We start from the raw sequence: 14,618 nt of genomic DNA, 5'->3' as shown, positions 1-14,618 counted from the left end.
CGTGTTCTCGTCCTCCTGTCCCATGTCCATGATGGAGGCGTTGTGGCCTCGCTTCAGCTTCTGCAGCTTGAACTCTCCTCCTTTGGACACCGGCATGCTCTCCAGGTTGGCCATCAGCAGGTTGACGGAGGACCGCAGCTCCTCGATGAACATGGCCTCCATCTCTCTGGACGCGAACCTGGGAAACCTCCCGCCGTACTGAGCCAAACAGGAGCCAATGTTCTGGTTAGGGTCTGCATGCTCACTTTTCATTCAGCATTCAGAAAATGCATCAATCTCTTACCCGAGCTATCTGGTCGGCCATTTGCAGACGTCCGTCCAGCTCTCTTCTGATCTGAGCTGCCTGCTCGTCAGGGTTATCCAGCTGAGGAAACACAGAGACACACACAGACTGTCACAAGAGGAAGGAGACTGAAACAAAACGTAGATCCATCAGAATCCATCAATCAGCAACCTTTGACAACTTCTGTGTGTTTTCTGCACAGAGTGAATATTAATCAATGCACCCGTCTGTTCCTGCAGGGGGCGCTGGATGCTCTTCAGCAGCAGCCGCCATGATGGAAATCCTGCCTCAGTCTTAACTTTCAGTCAACCTAACGACCGGAGGCGAGGTTTTTTAAGCGTCTTGATAAAAATGAAGAGGATGGTGTCCAACATCTGGACAGACAGGACGGAGCTCCTGTTCAGCACAATATCCAGAATGTTCCGTCACTCAGTGCTGATTTATGATGTTTCTTCTAAAAGCTTGCATGCTGCTCTTTGTAGACATAATCACAGACGGACTGCCCTCTGGGGGAAATTATTTCTCCTGTTTGTCAATAAATAATCTTCTGCAGTCGACCAAAAGGATCCTGGAGTCAATCTGATGACCACGTGGAATTCATCAGCTGCTCTCCCTCCGGGCTGCACGATCAATACTCCCTCTGCCTGCTGATTAGCAGCGAGCTGGAGCAGCTAATGTTAGGCCTGTCATCTGCAGCCAGGCACAAAGGTGCAAGATCACACATGAACACACTCAAAAAAAAGAGGAAAAAAAAGATACCTGTGGTTTCGTTTGCGGCTGTGAGGCAAACGCTTTTTATTCTAACATGGTCAGGACTTTTGTTTTCTTTTTCGACGTGAACATGCGACGAACGGGAACACGCTGCACACCGACGCATCAGCTCCAGCAGGAATCAACATTCTTTAACGTCGGTGTCATTTTGTTGTGGTTAAAACCTCAAATACGACTCAGCATTTCTGATACTTCACTGCAACGTTTTAAACAACACATCCATCCGTTACCTGAACACCTCATCACATTCATGTCACCACTGCCTCCAGAAACACAAAGGCACGACTCGGGAGAGAAAAGGATGTTTTTTTACAAGCAGGGTCAGGATCACAAAAAATCACAAAACCAGAAAGTTCAACGCCATGAGATCAGGAAACTTTCCAACAACAAACTTCAGCATAAGGCTTCGACCCCCGTGAGGTTCACTTCATGTTTTTTATTACTGACACAGTTTGAAACCATGGAGGGAACCCGCTGGGGATCCGGGAACTTACTTCAGTCTCTAAAACAGTAGAGTGCACCACATGTACAGAGGCATAGTCTTAGTCCGAGTAAGAGGCCCGGGATCACATCTGACTCGTGTTCTCTCTCTCTCTCTCTCCTGTCTCTTCCATAAAAGCCCAGAAATAAACTGTAATCTACAAAACGTCTTCTGTCCTCTAAGATAAAATCACAGAATGTCTCCACCTTTATTCATGCTGTATTACCCGGCTGCAGCTCTTGCAGTGTTATAAAAAGTAAACATCCAATAATATGCAGTCTGTAGACTTCATTAGACCGGAGTCTGGCTAACTGAACACAGTCAGTGTGACAGGCTGCTGCAGACCCCCAGCTTCCTCTAAAAGTTGTTGTTCCAAAGCACGCGTGGTGTCCTCACAGGGGGGCAGATGGTGGAGAAAGCGTGGGCAGGAAGGGCCGTAAGGAGCGGGCACATGAAGCCGCCTGCTGAGGGGAGAAGCCAGAAACTGCTTTAACTGACAGACGACCCACCATGGACAATATGTCAAAAGACTCTGATAACTTCATTCAACCTGAGGGGGGGGGGGGGGGGGGGGGACTTTATGATATTTAAAGTAGGACTGCCTAAGAGTTTCTCATCTGTCCTCAGTCTGCACCACATGTCTCCTCCATAGAGCAGAGTGGAGGACTCGCCCAGTCAAGAATCTAGATTTTCCTTTGGTGTTATAACTTGTATATAAATAACGTATTTCCTCTGCCTTACAGTAAAAGTCGCTTTTTAAACTGCACTGAAATATTTGTTTTATTTAAAAAAAAAAACTTGAATCAACCTTTGTCTCCTGACGTCGGGACGGTTCACCTTTTATTCCAGCTTCATAGACACTGTAGGTTTTAAGTTTGGATTGGTGGCACAGGGTAGTTTGTTTTTTAGGAGGTTGTAGTCTCCAACCCCGCCACTAGATGGCTCTAAATCCAACACACCTGCTTCTTTAAAGGTGTCGTTTCAGCTAAACGCTGCAGCAGAAGGCTCCCCCGCTCTGAGGTCCACATATATGTGAACATGTGGAAGATTAGCCTTTTGTCAGCAGTGCATGGGTTTAAAAGGCAACAGCACAACACTGTCTGATAATCCGGTACATGTTTTCCTTGGACACAAAGAAAGAAGACGAGTGGGAGAGAAAGCAGGTTAAAGAATATACATCTGAACTGGAATGAGCTCGTTTGCAGCCTCAGAACTTTTCTGCCCTTTTTTCTTAGAGATGGACTTTTTCAGTGGGATCTCTCTCTCTCTCTCTCTCTCTCTCTCTCTCTCTCTCTCTCTCTCTCATTGATTTTTCTCCCACAGTCTGCATTAACATCTTGCCAGAGAACACTCACCCCTGCTGTTACCTCTGACTGAGAAGCACGTTTGAATTACTGCAGTCTCCCAGGGATGTGCGACACACACACACACACACACACACACACACACACACACACACACACACACACACACACACACACACACACACACACACACACACACACACACACACACACACACACACACACACACACACACACACACACACACACACACACACACACACACACACACACACACACACACCTTGACATGCATCACATCACAAAGTGTGCAGAGCAGAAATGTGTGTGATAACGATTTTAATAATTGAGATCAAGATAGAAACCTTATGAGCATGCACACACACACCCGCGACTTCCAGAGCTCATCTCCGCATCAATCAAGCAGGCCGAGTCTGAACGTGTCTGTCCCAGAAGCTGCAGGCCGTCCCTAACCTGAGACAATCTCCTGCTTTAGCCTCATTAGCACCCTGAGGCGCTGTGTTGGCAGAGATCATGTTTGGGTTGGTCGCTACACATGATCCTCACAGTTAGGCAGTGTTGAGGTTACTGACACTGTTTGCATTAACTCAGAGTGTCACTTTATGAATCCAATAAAGCACTCGTTACTTTATGTGAAATAGTCGACAACAACAACACTCATCATCAGCATTATTTGTCCTGCATGAGGTAAAGGACAAGCATGTGGTGGAAACTTTGTCCGATAGTTAACATCCGTGCGAGTGAGCTGCTGTTCCCGTCTCGAGTGCATTTTTAAAGTATCTGTTCTTCACTTTTCCTCTTCTACATTTTAAAGACACATTTCTGTGGATGTTTCTCGTGACTTTGCTTCTTTTGCTCTGAAGTCGGCCGACACATTCTCTTTTCTTTTCTTCAGTCCGAACTCAGCCGCAGAGAAGAGAGAAATAAAAAGTTAAGTTAGAATTCAAGAGGCCGCGCACCGACTGACTGTGTAAAGCCTGGCTGACATTTTCCTTCCTCATCAGGTGTTTTTAAGGTTGTTCATCTACACACCATCGGATCCGTCCGATATCCCAAACGAGCAGCCGAGAAATTACCTTTAAATGTACTTGAAAATAACTTTCAATCACTGCAACCGTTTGAGTTCGGCCTGAGCCGTCGATGCAGAACACAAACATCCTTTGGAGGAGGCCCTATGATTCCTGTGAGCTCAGCGTGCACTTTATTGCATCAGCAGCTTTAAAGCTCCTTTAAGTTTGTGACTGTGTGGTGGCTGGTGTTCCCTGCTGCGTGCAGGCAGTATAAATACAGTGACAAGTGAACCTGTACTTGACCTGCAGAGTGTGTTAACATCAAACACGGCTCTGTGGCGACAGCCCTCGCTGCTTCCTTTTACATCGAGCGGATAAAAAGTCAGGAGGGAAAGAAATGTAGAGACACTTGTTCGCTCTGTTTTAGCTTTTTATTCTTTCTATCCTCTTTAAATGTTTCTTACTTCAGGTTTTATTCTGTCTTGGACCAAATATGGAAAACACAATTGAAGAAACAAAAAAAATTATATATTTTAGACAGGCAAAATAAAACATACTTTCAAAAAGTCCAACATGTAAAGAAGATGACCAGTAACAGTCGACGTCCAACAAACAAAAATGATCTGACAAAACGAGGCACGAAACACTGGGAATAAATACTCAAACACAGGTGAACATGTGAGAGACGAGAACATGAAATGAAAACAAATAAAACTGGAAACACTAAAGACTGACACAGGAAACATGAACACACCAGGAAACACTAGGAATACAGGAATACAAACTAAAACAAAACACGGATCAAATCATGAAATCAGCACGGCTGCACTTCATTCAAGTGATGTCAAGCTGTCAGGACTGTTGCATGTGTGCTTTAAGCTCTATCTTTAAGGACCTGCTCTTTTTATCACTTCTTTATCATCATTCAAACATGAACTTTAATGTTGCATTGTCTCGTGGTGCAGGGTAAAAAAAGGCAGCAAGTATTTACATAAGGAAGCAGTACTTATAACATAAGGTGCAGATATAAAAAGTGTAACAGCTGCTGTATTATTATCAACCTGGCATTCAGCTCACATTCAACCACTATCTGTCTTTTTAAGGGGCTTTAGTGACTTGTGATTTTCTCCACAGATGTGGGTATTGCATGTCCAATGATCTCCATGTGAAAGCACAGACTCACTTCGAGGCGATCAAACCTGTAGATACGAGTCAAAGTTGGTGCAATGACACCGTCTGTTAAATTGGTAAAACTGCAGGAATGGTAATAAACTTTGGGAGTGAGATTGCTCGACTTGATGACGGCCCCTCGTGAAGTGCAATAAACCTCCTTCATCAGGATCTCAGACTGCTTGTGGAGTCTGGATCAGCAGGGGGGGGGGCACAAAGACTCCAACTTCTAAAACAACAGAGACACTTATTCTTTCTCAAGCTGAAATGATTCTCCTTTAAATGACATCCGAATCTTCTTCCTGCTGGCTGAGCTCAGCTCCCGTCGCTTCTCTGTCATACTGCAGGGTTTGTTCTGTTTTTTAAAGATGGCGTCCTTGGCTGACTGACTTTTCAAATGATGATTTTTTTAATGCTTCACAGGAGGAGAGTTAGACACAGCCATGGCAGCGGTTTACTCCTCGTTGGGCTTTCTGTGACCTCGCCTCTCAGCAGACGGCGGAGGCCTTTCAATGAATGTAAACTGCTCTGAGGCGACTTTGTTTTCCTCGTCAGTGCGTCTTTCATCGACACCTCCATCCCCAGAAGTCGCTGCCTTGAGGTGTAAAGCTCACATTCAGGAGGAGATGAAAATAAAAAAACGTGTCTTTCACAGGAGGGAACGTGTGCCAGAGGAGCGGGTTCATACTTGCTGATGGCTTTCCTTTTCTTTGAGATGGTTTAAAAAAGAGAAAAAGAGGTCACACCGACTGTGAAGAACAATATGACATTTTAGACAATTTTCCCTTTTACGAGAAGGAGATGAGCCAGACGAGTGTTTTTCCAGGGCGTGATGGCGTCCAGGGGAAGATGACCTTTTCCCCCCCTTTCTTCCTCATCATTTGATTTTCTCCTTCTGGACATTTTTGAGTGACATCGTTGTGTCGAGTTAGAGCGAGTCAACCACCAGTCGTTTCAGTACATTGGGTTAAAATATTCTGCTTGTGACGACGCTGGGTGCTCAAACTAAGAGTGGGCAAAGTGTCAGGTGATGTTGGCGTAATCCCAGGATGAGTCTGCAGAGGGCGCTAAAACTGCTTGTTCTGCAGATCTCACCATTGTTTACTGATATGAAACCAAGAATTTCACCAAGCGGCTTCAAGCTTCGACACGCGAGCAGGTGAAACCTCTTACAGAGGACTGGGGAGCAGCCCTCCCCTGGCAGCCCTGCAGCGTTCTGCCTACAATGTGAAGGCTTCCACAGAGCTGGCCAATCAGGAGAAAGCGGGTCACGTGGGGACGGGGCTCTTAAAGAGACAGCAGCTGAAACTGAACAGAGGCTAAAATGAGGGGTTTTTACTGACGCCAGTAACAGATATATGAGGAGCTTTTTTCATGCAAGACTCCGAGACAACAGCAGATGCTTTTATTTTATACAGGTGAACTCAATCACCTGCAATCACAGAGAGAGAGAGAGAGAGAGAGAGAGAGAGAGGAAGTTCCGACCACACTGTGACAAATAACAGGATTTAAGAGAGAAGCTTTCTTTGAAAGATAAATGACCCGATCCTCTGAGACCGCCCCGTCAATGTGAGGAGAAAAGTCACTGTGCAGGAGCAGCTGCTTAATTAATATATTGACTAAGACCAACAAGCTCTCCACTTAATGTTTCTCAATAATTGCACCTGGAGCGTGAGGAATAATCTTTGTTAATGCCTTTTTGTTATATTATACTGCATGTGAAGGGATTATTGAGGGTTTGCATATTGTGGGTTATATTTTGGCTAATCGTCTGTGAATGTTAAAACTTTGATAGTGAGGAAACAGAAGAGCAAACACTGCTTCAGATCAAAAGACAAAAATCTGTTCCCCTGGATCGTTTTTTAAAAAGTGACTAAAATGAGGGCTTGAGGCATGTTGACGGGGGGTTGTTTTATTTTAAATGGAAGTTTTGCTGCACTTAAAAAATAAATAAATAAATAAATCCCGTCCACACACATCAAGTCCTCTAAAACATCTTCATCCACATGAAAACATTAAAAACCATGTCCGTGACATGCAAACGTGTTCTCGCCATTTCTCTGCAATGACCGCTTCATTCGCGTCGGTAATTCATCAACACAGTGAGACAGGAACTGTGTACAAAGACTCTGCCTCATTCATCTCAGAACTCATCCATGAACTCCTGATTTTTCTGCAACAGGAGGGTATAACACACACACACACACACACACACACACACACACAGGAACACTTTGTACCAGACTTTATAAATGTATGACCACAATGTGTTTTTGTTTTCTCTTCAGTCCGAGCTGCTGCTGACAGCTTCATAATCTTTCCTTTCCTTCAAACTTGTAGTAAGACAACGTTTGAACGTCACGTCGTCGTCTTAGCGACACTGATGCTTGTTCGACCTATAAAACACGGCGGGGATCAAACTCCTCCTGAGCTCTCCTTCATCACTTATCCTCCTCTGCCACTTTTCACGAGAACCCCTTCATAAGGGAAAAAAAAAAGGAGAAATTACAACGCACGTCACTGCTGATCACGTCACCTCCGCCCTCTCGCCTGCGTCACGATGGTGGAGCTGGTGGAGGTGATAACGGGGCGGGCAGGAGGGCCGCGCGGGTCACCGGTCTGAGGAAACTGTGGCTCACAGGGTTTCTGCTTCAATAAACAACAGGCAGCCCAAACCTGTTGTCATGACAACCGCTCCCCCAGTGGGTCTATTAATGGTAATTTTATGAAGCACATGCACACAAACACACAGTGTCATAACTGTACATTATTTTGGTTTCTGCTGAGAGTCGGAGTCAAAGAAGCTCAAGTTAAAATGATTCTTTTAAATCTGGACAAACCAGGTGAGGACATTTTACCCAAGATTACAACAACCAATCATTAAAGGTGCAGTATGTGACATATCCCAATTCATTAAAAAAGGACTTAACCCTTTGTTGTTGAGTACCTGCATGAGTCAAATATTACCAACAGTTATCAGAGGCAGAGAAATCTGTAGTTTTGCGTCTTGTCAAGGAGGAGCTGGAAAACTGAGGCAACTAGCTTAGCCTGCCGCCACCGCGAGACCCGGGAGGAAGATAAGGGATGACTGGAGCACAAACAGACTAAAACCTCCTCCTGCAAAAAGTTCATTTGTATTCTTAACTGTTTCATACTAAGAGGATAATTTACCCTAAAATGAAGCACGACTGCTAAAATCCAAATGATCCATCACTAAATTCCCCTCAAATAATCAAACTAAAGTGATTTCTTTGTTGTCGCGCTGGCAGCGCCTGAGGACGTCTGCTTCATCCTGTCTTTTCTTAAACTAAGACAGAATCAGAAACTCAAAGTTAGAAATAAAATGATTTCAGGGCGTTATCCTGAGATCTCCTTCTTTTCAGCCCGTGTGTTTGTCAGATGTAAACAAACATTTTCATTTTGTGACTCAGGCGTTCCCTCTGCTGTTTGTTGCCTTCTCAGCTGCCGTTCTTAAGAAGCGGATGTGTTCATGGTCGTCCTCTCGCTCTCAACATTAATCCTGCATGTGTCCTCATTTCACCCTGCAGTCTCCAGTCCTTCAGTAAAATGCACCTGGCTTCTTCATTCAGAAACAAACTGTCCACACTGCTCTCCTTTTCTGCTACCGGTCTATTCTGCTCGCCTGATGCTTTTCCCCTATGTGCCACATCTCATCCCTCCCCGGCTGTCACTTGCAAGACAGAGACGAGTGGATATATAAAAGCTTCTCTTTTCTTTTTTTTGGTGTCTCGGGCTGTGAAGAGATTCAGCTATGAATGGAAAATGAAAGATAAGATAGAAAGTAATATTGGAAGTAACACCCTCTGATACAGCCGAGCTCCAGAGAGTCTCCTGTATCTGCTTCTCTTCACCGGCGCCGCCTCACTTTGTTCACCCAAAGGCTCCAACTCTTTTGTGCATCCATTGCTTTCTAAACTAATTGAGTTTTTCAAGGTAGTTTTTTTTTATTTTGTAAAGTTAGAGGTGTCCACATTTGTACAGGAGAGAGAAACTGCAGAGGAGAAAGAAACCAGCTGAGGCAAGTGCATGCTTGTTTAGCGGGGTGAATCTGTCGCCCCCTTCAGGCGGCTTCTGTTGTAAAAGTAGCGAAGCTTAAAGGGATACTTCACCCATTTACATGAAGCTGTGTATCATTAGAAACATGGTAGTAGTGTTGAATGGTCGTGAATCCAGCCCTCATTTTGCCCTGAGACGAGAAAAATATGTTTTTCTTTTCTTTATGTGATGCAAAAACCGTCACATTGCATCACATGATGCAATATGACATCTAATGATACACAGCTTCATGCAAATGGGTGAAGTATCCCTTTAAAGCTCTTGTGCAGCAGCTTCACTTTGCAGCTTCAGAGACGAGCTGTCCAGTCTTATACATAATAACAGACTGACTCACAATAAAAAAAGCACATCTGTAGTTTCTGCATGTAAACGTTGGTCCTCTCAGAACAAGCCATAGATTTATGGGATATGCATTCACACCGCTGAGCTCATCATGTGAAGCCCCAGCTAACCCTCCCATTAGTTTATGTCATTAGAGAGGCAACTGGGAATTTAGAGCGCATGATGTCTGAGGAAGTCCAATCCATCCATCCATTATCTCGACCGCTTTCCCTGTTCGGGGTCGTGGGGGGGCTTGGAGCCGACCCCAGCTGTGATTGGGCGAGAGGCGAGGTTACACTCTGGATTGGAAAGCACCACCATGCAGTGGTCGACTAAAACCTTGTGGTGGACGGAGCATCACTACTGATAAATATTACGTTACGAACACGCTGCAGCAGAACGATATCTAACCTCTCTTTTGTTATGTGATTATGATATTTTCTGAACTTTCATCATACATGCAAAACCCAACTAATGATGAAACACGTGAATCTTTCTGTCTGCGACGCTTTGAATTTACCGACGACCTGGATGACTGAGAACCTGCTCAGACAGCCGTTAAAAAAATAATTTGCTTGTGCTTGCAATGTCAAAACCAAAATCTCTGCTCTGGACTCTTACATTGAAACAGAGAAGTAACATCAGGCGTGTTGTAAGTGATAATCGCAGGTCATTTTACTGTGAAGCATCTGCTCGTCTCGCCGAGCTACAGACTCAGCTCTCCGACTCATGACTCGTCACAGCAGGAAAAAGCACAGGTGTAAGTAATTTCGTTACGTGAGCCAGTGAGGCAGCGTGAGCAGAAGCAGAGCCCGGGAGCTGCAACACGTAACTGGAATGCAAACGTAATTATCCTTCTGCCAGGCAACTCAAGTCATGCTCACAGATACGTCCAGTGGAGAAAACAAGGGGAGCGTTCTTTTGTTTATTCAGAGTTTTAAAATTTAAAAAGAATCTCAGGCAGGCCCGGACCTGGACCTGGACCCGGAGATCATCAGAAAGAGCCAACTAAGTCAGAGGAGACATCCTGCACCAGCTGTTGCATGAAGCAAAAGGTATTAAAGGGACAGTTCAGGGGTTGGATGATGTTCTTATCCGTACTGCATGCACTACATGATGGTGAGCCGGACCTCGAAGCCAGCCAGGCAGAGGTGCTGCTTGGGGCCTCAGACCACTTAGGGGTCCCCGAAGGCTGACAAACTATTATACCATCAAAATGCGCAAATTTTGCAGTGACCGTAGGAAACATCCCTAACGGAGCCCCATCTGAAAGTACGCCCAAGTCTGTGAATACTAAAGTTTGTCAATAAAAACCACTGAAAAAAAATTTGGACACTGCTAGATATAATATTGATGATGGTATTTCAACTCACACAGAACAAAAGAAGAGTTTAGGAAGCTCACGTGTGACGTGCTGCTCACACTGCTCATGTTCAATCAGGGCGGAGTTTCCTCGGTCACACGCACAGCATCCTCAACACACACACGAGCTAGCGAGCAGCTGAATCCTAGCAAAGCATCCCGCCAGTCCGCTGGAGGTCTGCAGCCACTTCCTGCCGATGTTTCGCTCTCATGATAGGAGGGGGAAGACGCGTCTGCTGCTGCCATGGCGCTCTCAGACGCCAGATGCAACACCATTTTTCCCCACAAAGGATATTTGCCGACCACTTGAGCAAATGATCTCGTGGATGGTCTCTCTGGCTCAGATCTCACAGACCAAGTCAGGTCTGATGCCCGTTTCAGAGGGACCCGTGTACCTTTACAATAAAAGGCACGTTTGTTATCAAAAAAGGAAGTAAAGTAAACCGTAAAGGAGTCAAATTAAAAGCATCTGTTACAAACCCCCTGTGAAGGTAGCATCGTGATATTGTACAGTATAGAAGGACTTTATCACCAGGTCACGCCACAACGCCTGCGAGCAAACACGTGTGACACACGCAGACCGCCATGCTCATAATTGATGGAGAACCAATTAAAGGGAACTGAGTGGGCTTTCATATTCCCCCCTTAAATGCATTTTACATGATAAGTGACGATTAAGTTGATTGATTGACGACACGCTTCACCGTTGAACCAGCGGCACGTCCTTTTGGCGTTCCTCCTGTTTGCTAATCTTCTCCTCTCTCCGTTTGTTTCAACACGCCGCCGTCTCCTCTGGATGGATTAACGAGCCCGAACCCTGATCGTGATTAAACGAAAAAGCAATCACAGGGACGGGGACAGGGGGAATAAGGAAGAAAGGGAGGGGGGCAGTGCATGGTAGCCTCTGTGTACAGTTGCCATGACAACCACATCCAAGAGGATAAAGGGCACTGGGGAGTGTTTGAGCGTCCGTCGAGCTCCGTCTGTGCACTGCTCACACACACACACGTTGAAATGTTTCAGGAAGGTGTTTGAGGTGTGTTTTTTCTTCTTTTTTTTTTTTTTTTTTTTACACATTTCCTCCTCACTTGCACGCAATCTGCCGAGGCCAAATGTCAACCAAACAGTGGCGACGTACATCAAAGTGTTGGAGGTCTGTGATGGGCGAGGAGAGCAGCAGGTCTTTGCTGAGTCCCCGTGTGTCTCGGCTGTCGTTTGTGTTATCAGAGAGCAGAGATAAGAGGCCAAGAGATCACCAGGGGTTCACATCTATTCATAGCTTTGGTGTGACGTCACACATGTACCGCCCACCCGACGGGCGAGGACGGCTCTCCACATCGCCGCACGCTACGTGGAAGCTGCCAGTCTCAGTTGCTGCATGTACGCGCATTAACCCGGGTCGCACAGAAGCCCAGCAGAGAGGAGGAGACTGAGGAGTGATCGCTCCTCTCCTTCAACAAACAACAGAACACACTCCTCCTCAGCTCACCTTAAAATAGTGGAGAAAAAAAAAGTATCACAGCCTTTAAGCTAAGATTAGCTGTCACAGTAATGGTGGAGACGAATGTCCGAGGTTGTTGTTTTTGTTCCTGCCTCTCTGACTCAGTGAAACAGTGACGCTGCATAGCTCGTGGATAAGATAAACTTGTGAGTCCTTGGCTGTCCCTGGAGCTCAGGGGACTCATGGAGACGATGTCTTTGTTAAATGACATTATAACTGTTTCACTGTAAATCACTGGGCATTAGCCTGTTTCTCAAAAGGGATGTCACAGCTGATTCATTGCTCTTTTTTTTTCGTAATCAGATGCTTTAATTGTTTATTGATTTCCTCATTGATTATTTGCGATGGACTCGTGGACTGTTCCAGCTCTCGCAGCGCTTCGGGGTGTTGACTCGGACCAGTTAGAGGCTTTCAGTGACTGCTTTCTCCACCGCAGCTCTAATGGCTGAAACCCATCTGATAAAAAGGAAAAGAACACCCACTCCCTTCTTCCATCACCGCACATCCGCTGCCATGGCCTGCAATTCAATTTGTCTCCCTGCTCCTGCGATCATTACAGCCGAAGGCGCATTCATCAGAAGAGACTTCCCTCCCCTTCTTTCTGACCCGCTGCTCTTTATGATGTTTGTTTGGAGAGAAATCATCTAATCTGCTGCTGCTGCTGTTGGTGTTCAAAAGCCTGTTAACTAGCTCACTCACAGTACAAACAACGCGGCTGCAGCATGCATACAAAAAACAAACTTTGATTTCTTTCCATGTTTGACTCTCAAATTGTTTTTCAATTATATTCAACTATAATCAAAGCTGAATAGAAAAGTGCCGGAGTCTGGATGGTCTGGAAACAACACAGCAAAACTCATTAACAAATACATCTATTTGAAACCACAGAGGAGAAATGGCGGCCTCTCCGAGTCTTGACTATGCAGTTTTTTGGAGGGGCTGGGAAAACAGAAAACAGAATTTCATCTTTTTCAAGTATGCATTTAAATAAACAAAAAAGACAAATAAATGTAATCTTGAAACTTTATTTGCTTCTGAGTTTCCCCCGAAACAGAAAAAGGACCTCATTCCCCAACCGTCCATACTAAACATGGCAAAGTTTCAGATCCTGACGTAATCTTGGAGTAATCCCAGGACAAGCCAGCAGAGGGTGCTGAGCAGCTTGTTCTGCAAATCGCATGACAAATCCCCGATATGATGACACTAAGAATACAATGAGGCGGCTTCAAGCCTCTACGTAACTCCACATACATGTTCTCTTCTGGGCGCAGGACAGCGAAGCCTTCCTCCGGCAGCCCTGCAGCGTTCTGCCAAACCCTGAAGGCTTCCAGAGAGCTGGCCAATCAGGAGAAAGTGTGCACGTGGGGAGGTTGGCCTTAAAGAGACAGCAGCTGAAACAAACTGTTTCAGGCAATGGCTGAAATGAGGGGGGGGGGGGGGTTAGCATCTTTTAGCTGCAAATTATGCAAAAATGACTCGATAGGTATCACAGACTGACAATGTTGAACAATATGGGATTCAAAGTATATTCAGACCAAAAGCATAGCATTTCTTTTGGGCCGAGAAAATACATGAAAGCATCCCAGTGCAGTATGAATCCACCACACTGGCTGGGAGAAAAATCGCTTCAATGGGTCATTAAAACTGCAGAGAGGATCATCGGCTCTGACCTCCCCGTCATGGACACACTTAACACACAGTGCTGCAGGAGGAAAGCACATTATTGGTCGGAACATTTGTTGTTGGTTTTCTCTCCTGTAACTTTCATAAAGCTGACTCCGGAGCCAGCACACAAAAATGTATCGCCTTGATGTGCAATAAAGATCGATTTGATCTCTTTAGGGATCGTTTCTTTAATGCTGCAGGATTTTAATGTGAGCCAATCATTTGCAAAAACAAGCACTTACAGGAGATCCTTTGATTAGGAGTGTTTGCCCAACGACATGTTCATGACCATTCAGGAGCAGAATGAGAGGCCAGCACTTCAACACAGCAGGTTTCCATCATGTCTGAGAGTTATAGAGTCATTTACTATATCTCTTTTCTGATTGCTCCTTTAATCATCACCTCAAAACAAATCCTGAACCTCGTAAAAACAGCAACATATGGACCGGACGTTAAAGCTGAATCTGTATTTTCAGGCTTTTTATTGTTATCAAATCCTCCTCAGGTCCACATTGGAAAGAGTAAATAAGAGGAAAGGAAAGAGGCAGGAGAGGGGAGGGAGTTTCAATGGGAGGAGGAAGAGCATGGTGATTAGGAGAAGGAGGAAAAAGCATTACAAGAAACAAAAGACAATTCCACTGAATGAGCTATT

At 45.2% G+C, this 14,618-nt stretch overlaps 1 protein-coding gene across 3 annotated transcripts in view; it reads right to left on the bottom strand.

Moving 5' to 3' along the window:
* Window positions 1-14,618, bottom strand: part of cadpsa (Ca2+-dependent activator protein for secretion a) — a 130,249-nt gene that overhangs the window by 86,944 nt on the left and 28,687 nt on the right. For all 3 annotated transcript variants that reach the window (XM_079341817.1, XM_079341818.1, XM_079341819.1), the window contains exons 4-5: window positions 284-364; window positions 1-198 (exon numbers count right to left, since the gene is read on the bottom strand). The exon at window positions 1-198 is cut by the window's left edge and continues 39 nt beyond it. In XM_079341817.1, coding sequence (XP_079197943.1) covers window positions 1-198; window positions 284-364 — 279 coding nt within the window. The remainder of the gene's footprint in view (window positions 199-283; window positions 365-14,618) is intronic.

The sequence above is a fragment of the Symphodus melops genome, assembly GCF_947650265.1.
Source record: "Symphodus melops genome assembly, chromosome: 4".
Classification (NCBI taxonomy): domain Eukaryota; kingdom Metazoa; phylum Chordata; class Actinopteri; order Labriformes; family Labridae; genus Symphodus; species Symphodus melops.
The sequence above is the reverse complement of the archived record's forward strand: the minus strand, read 5'-3'. Positions and strand labels throughout refer to the sequence as shown.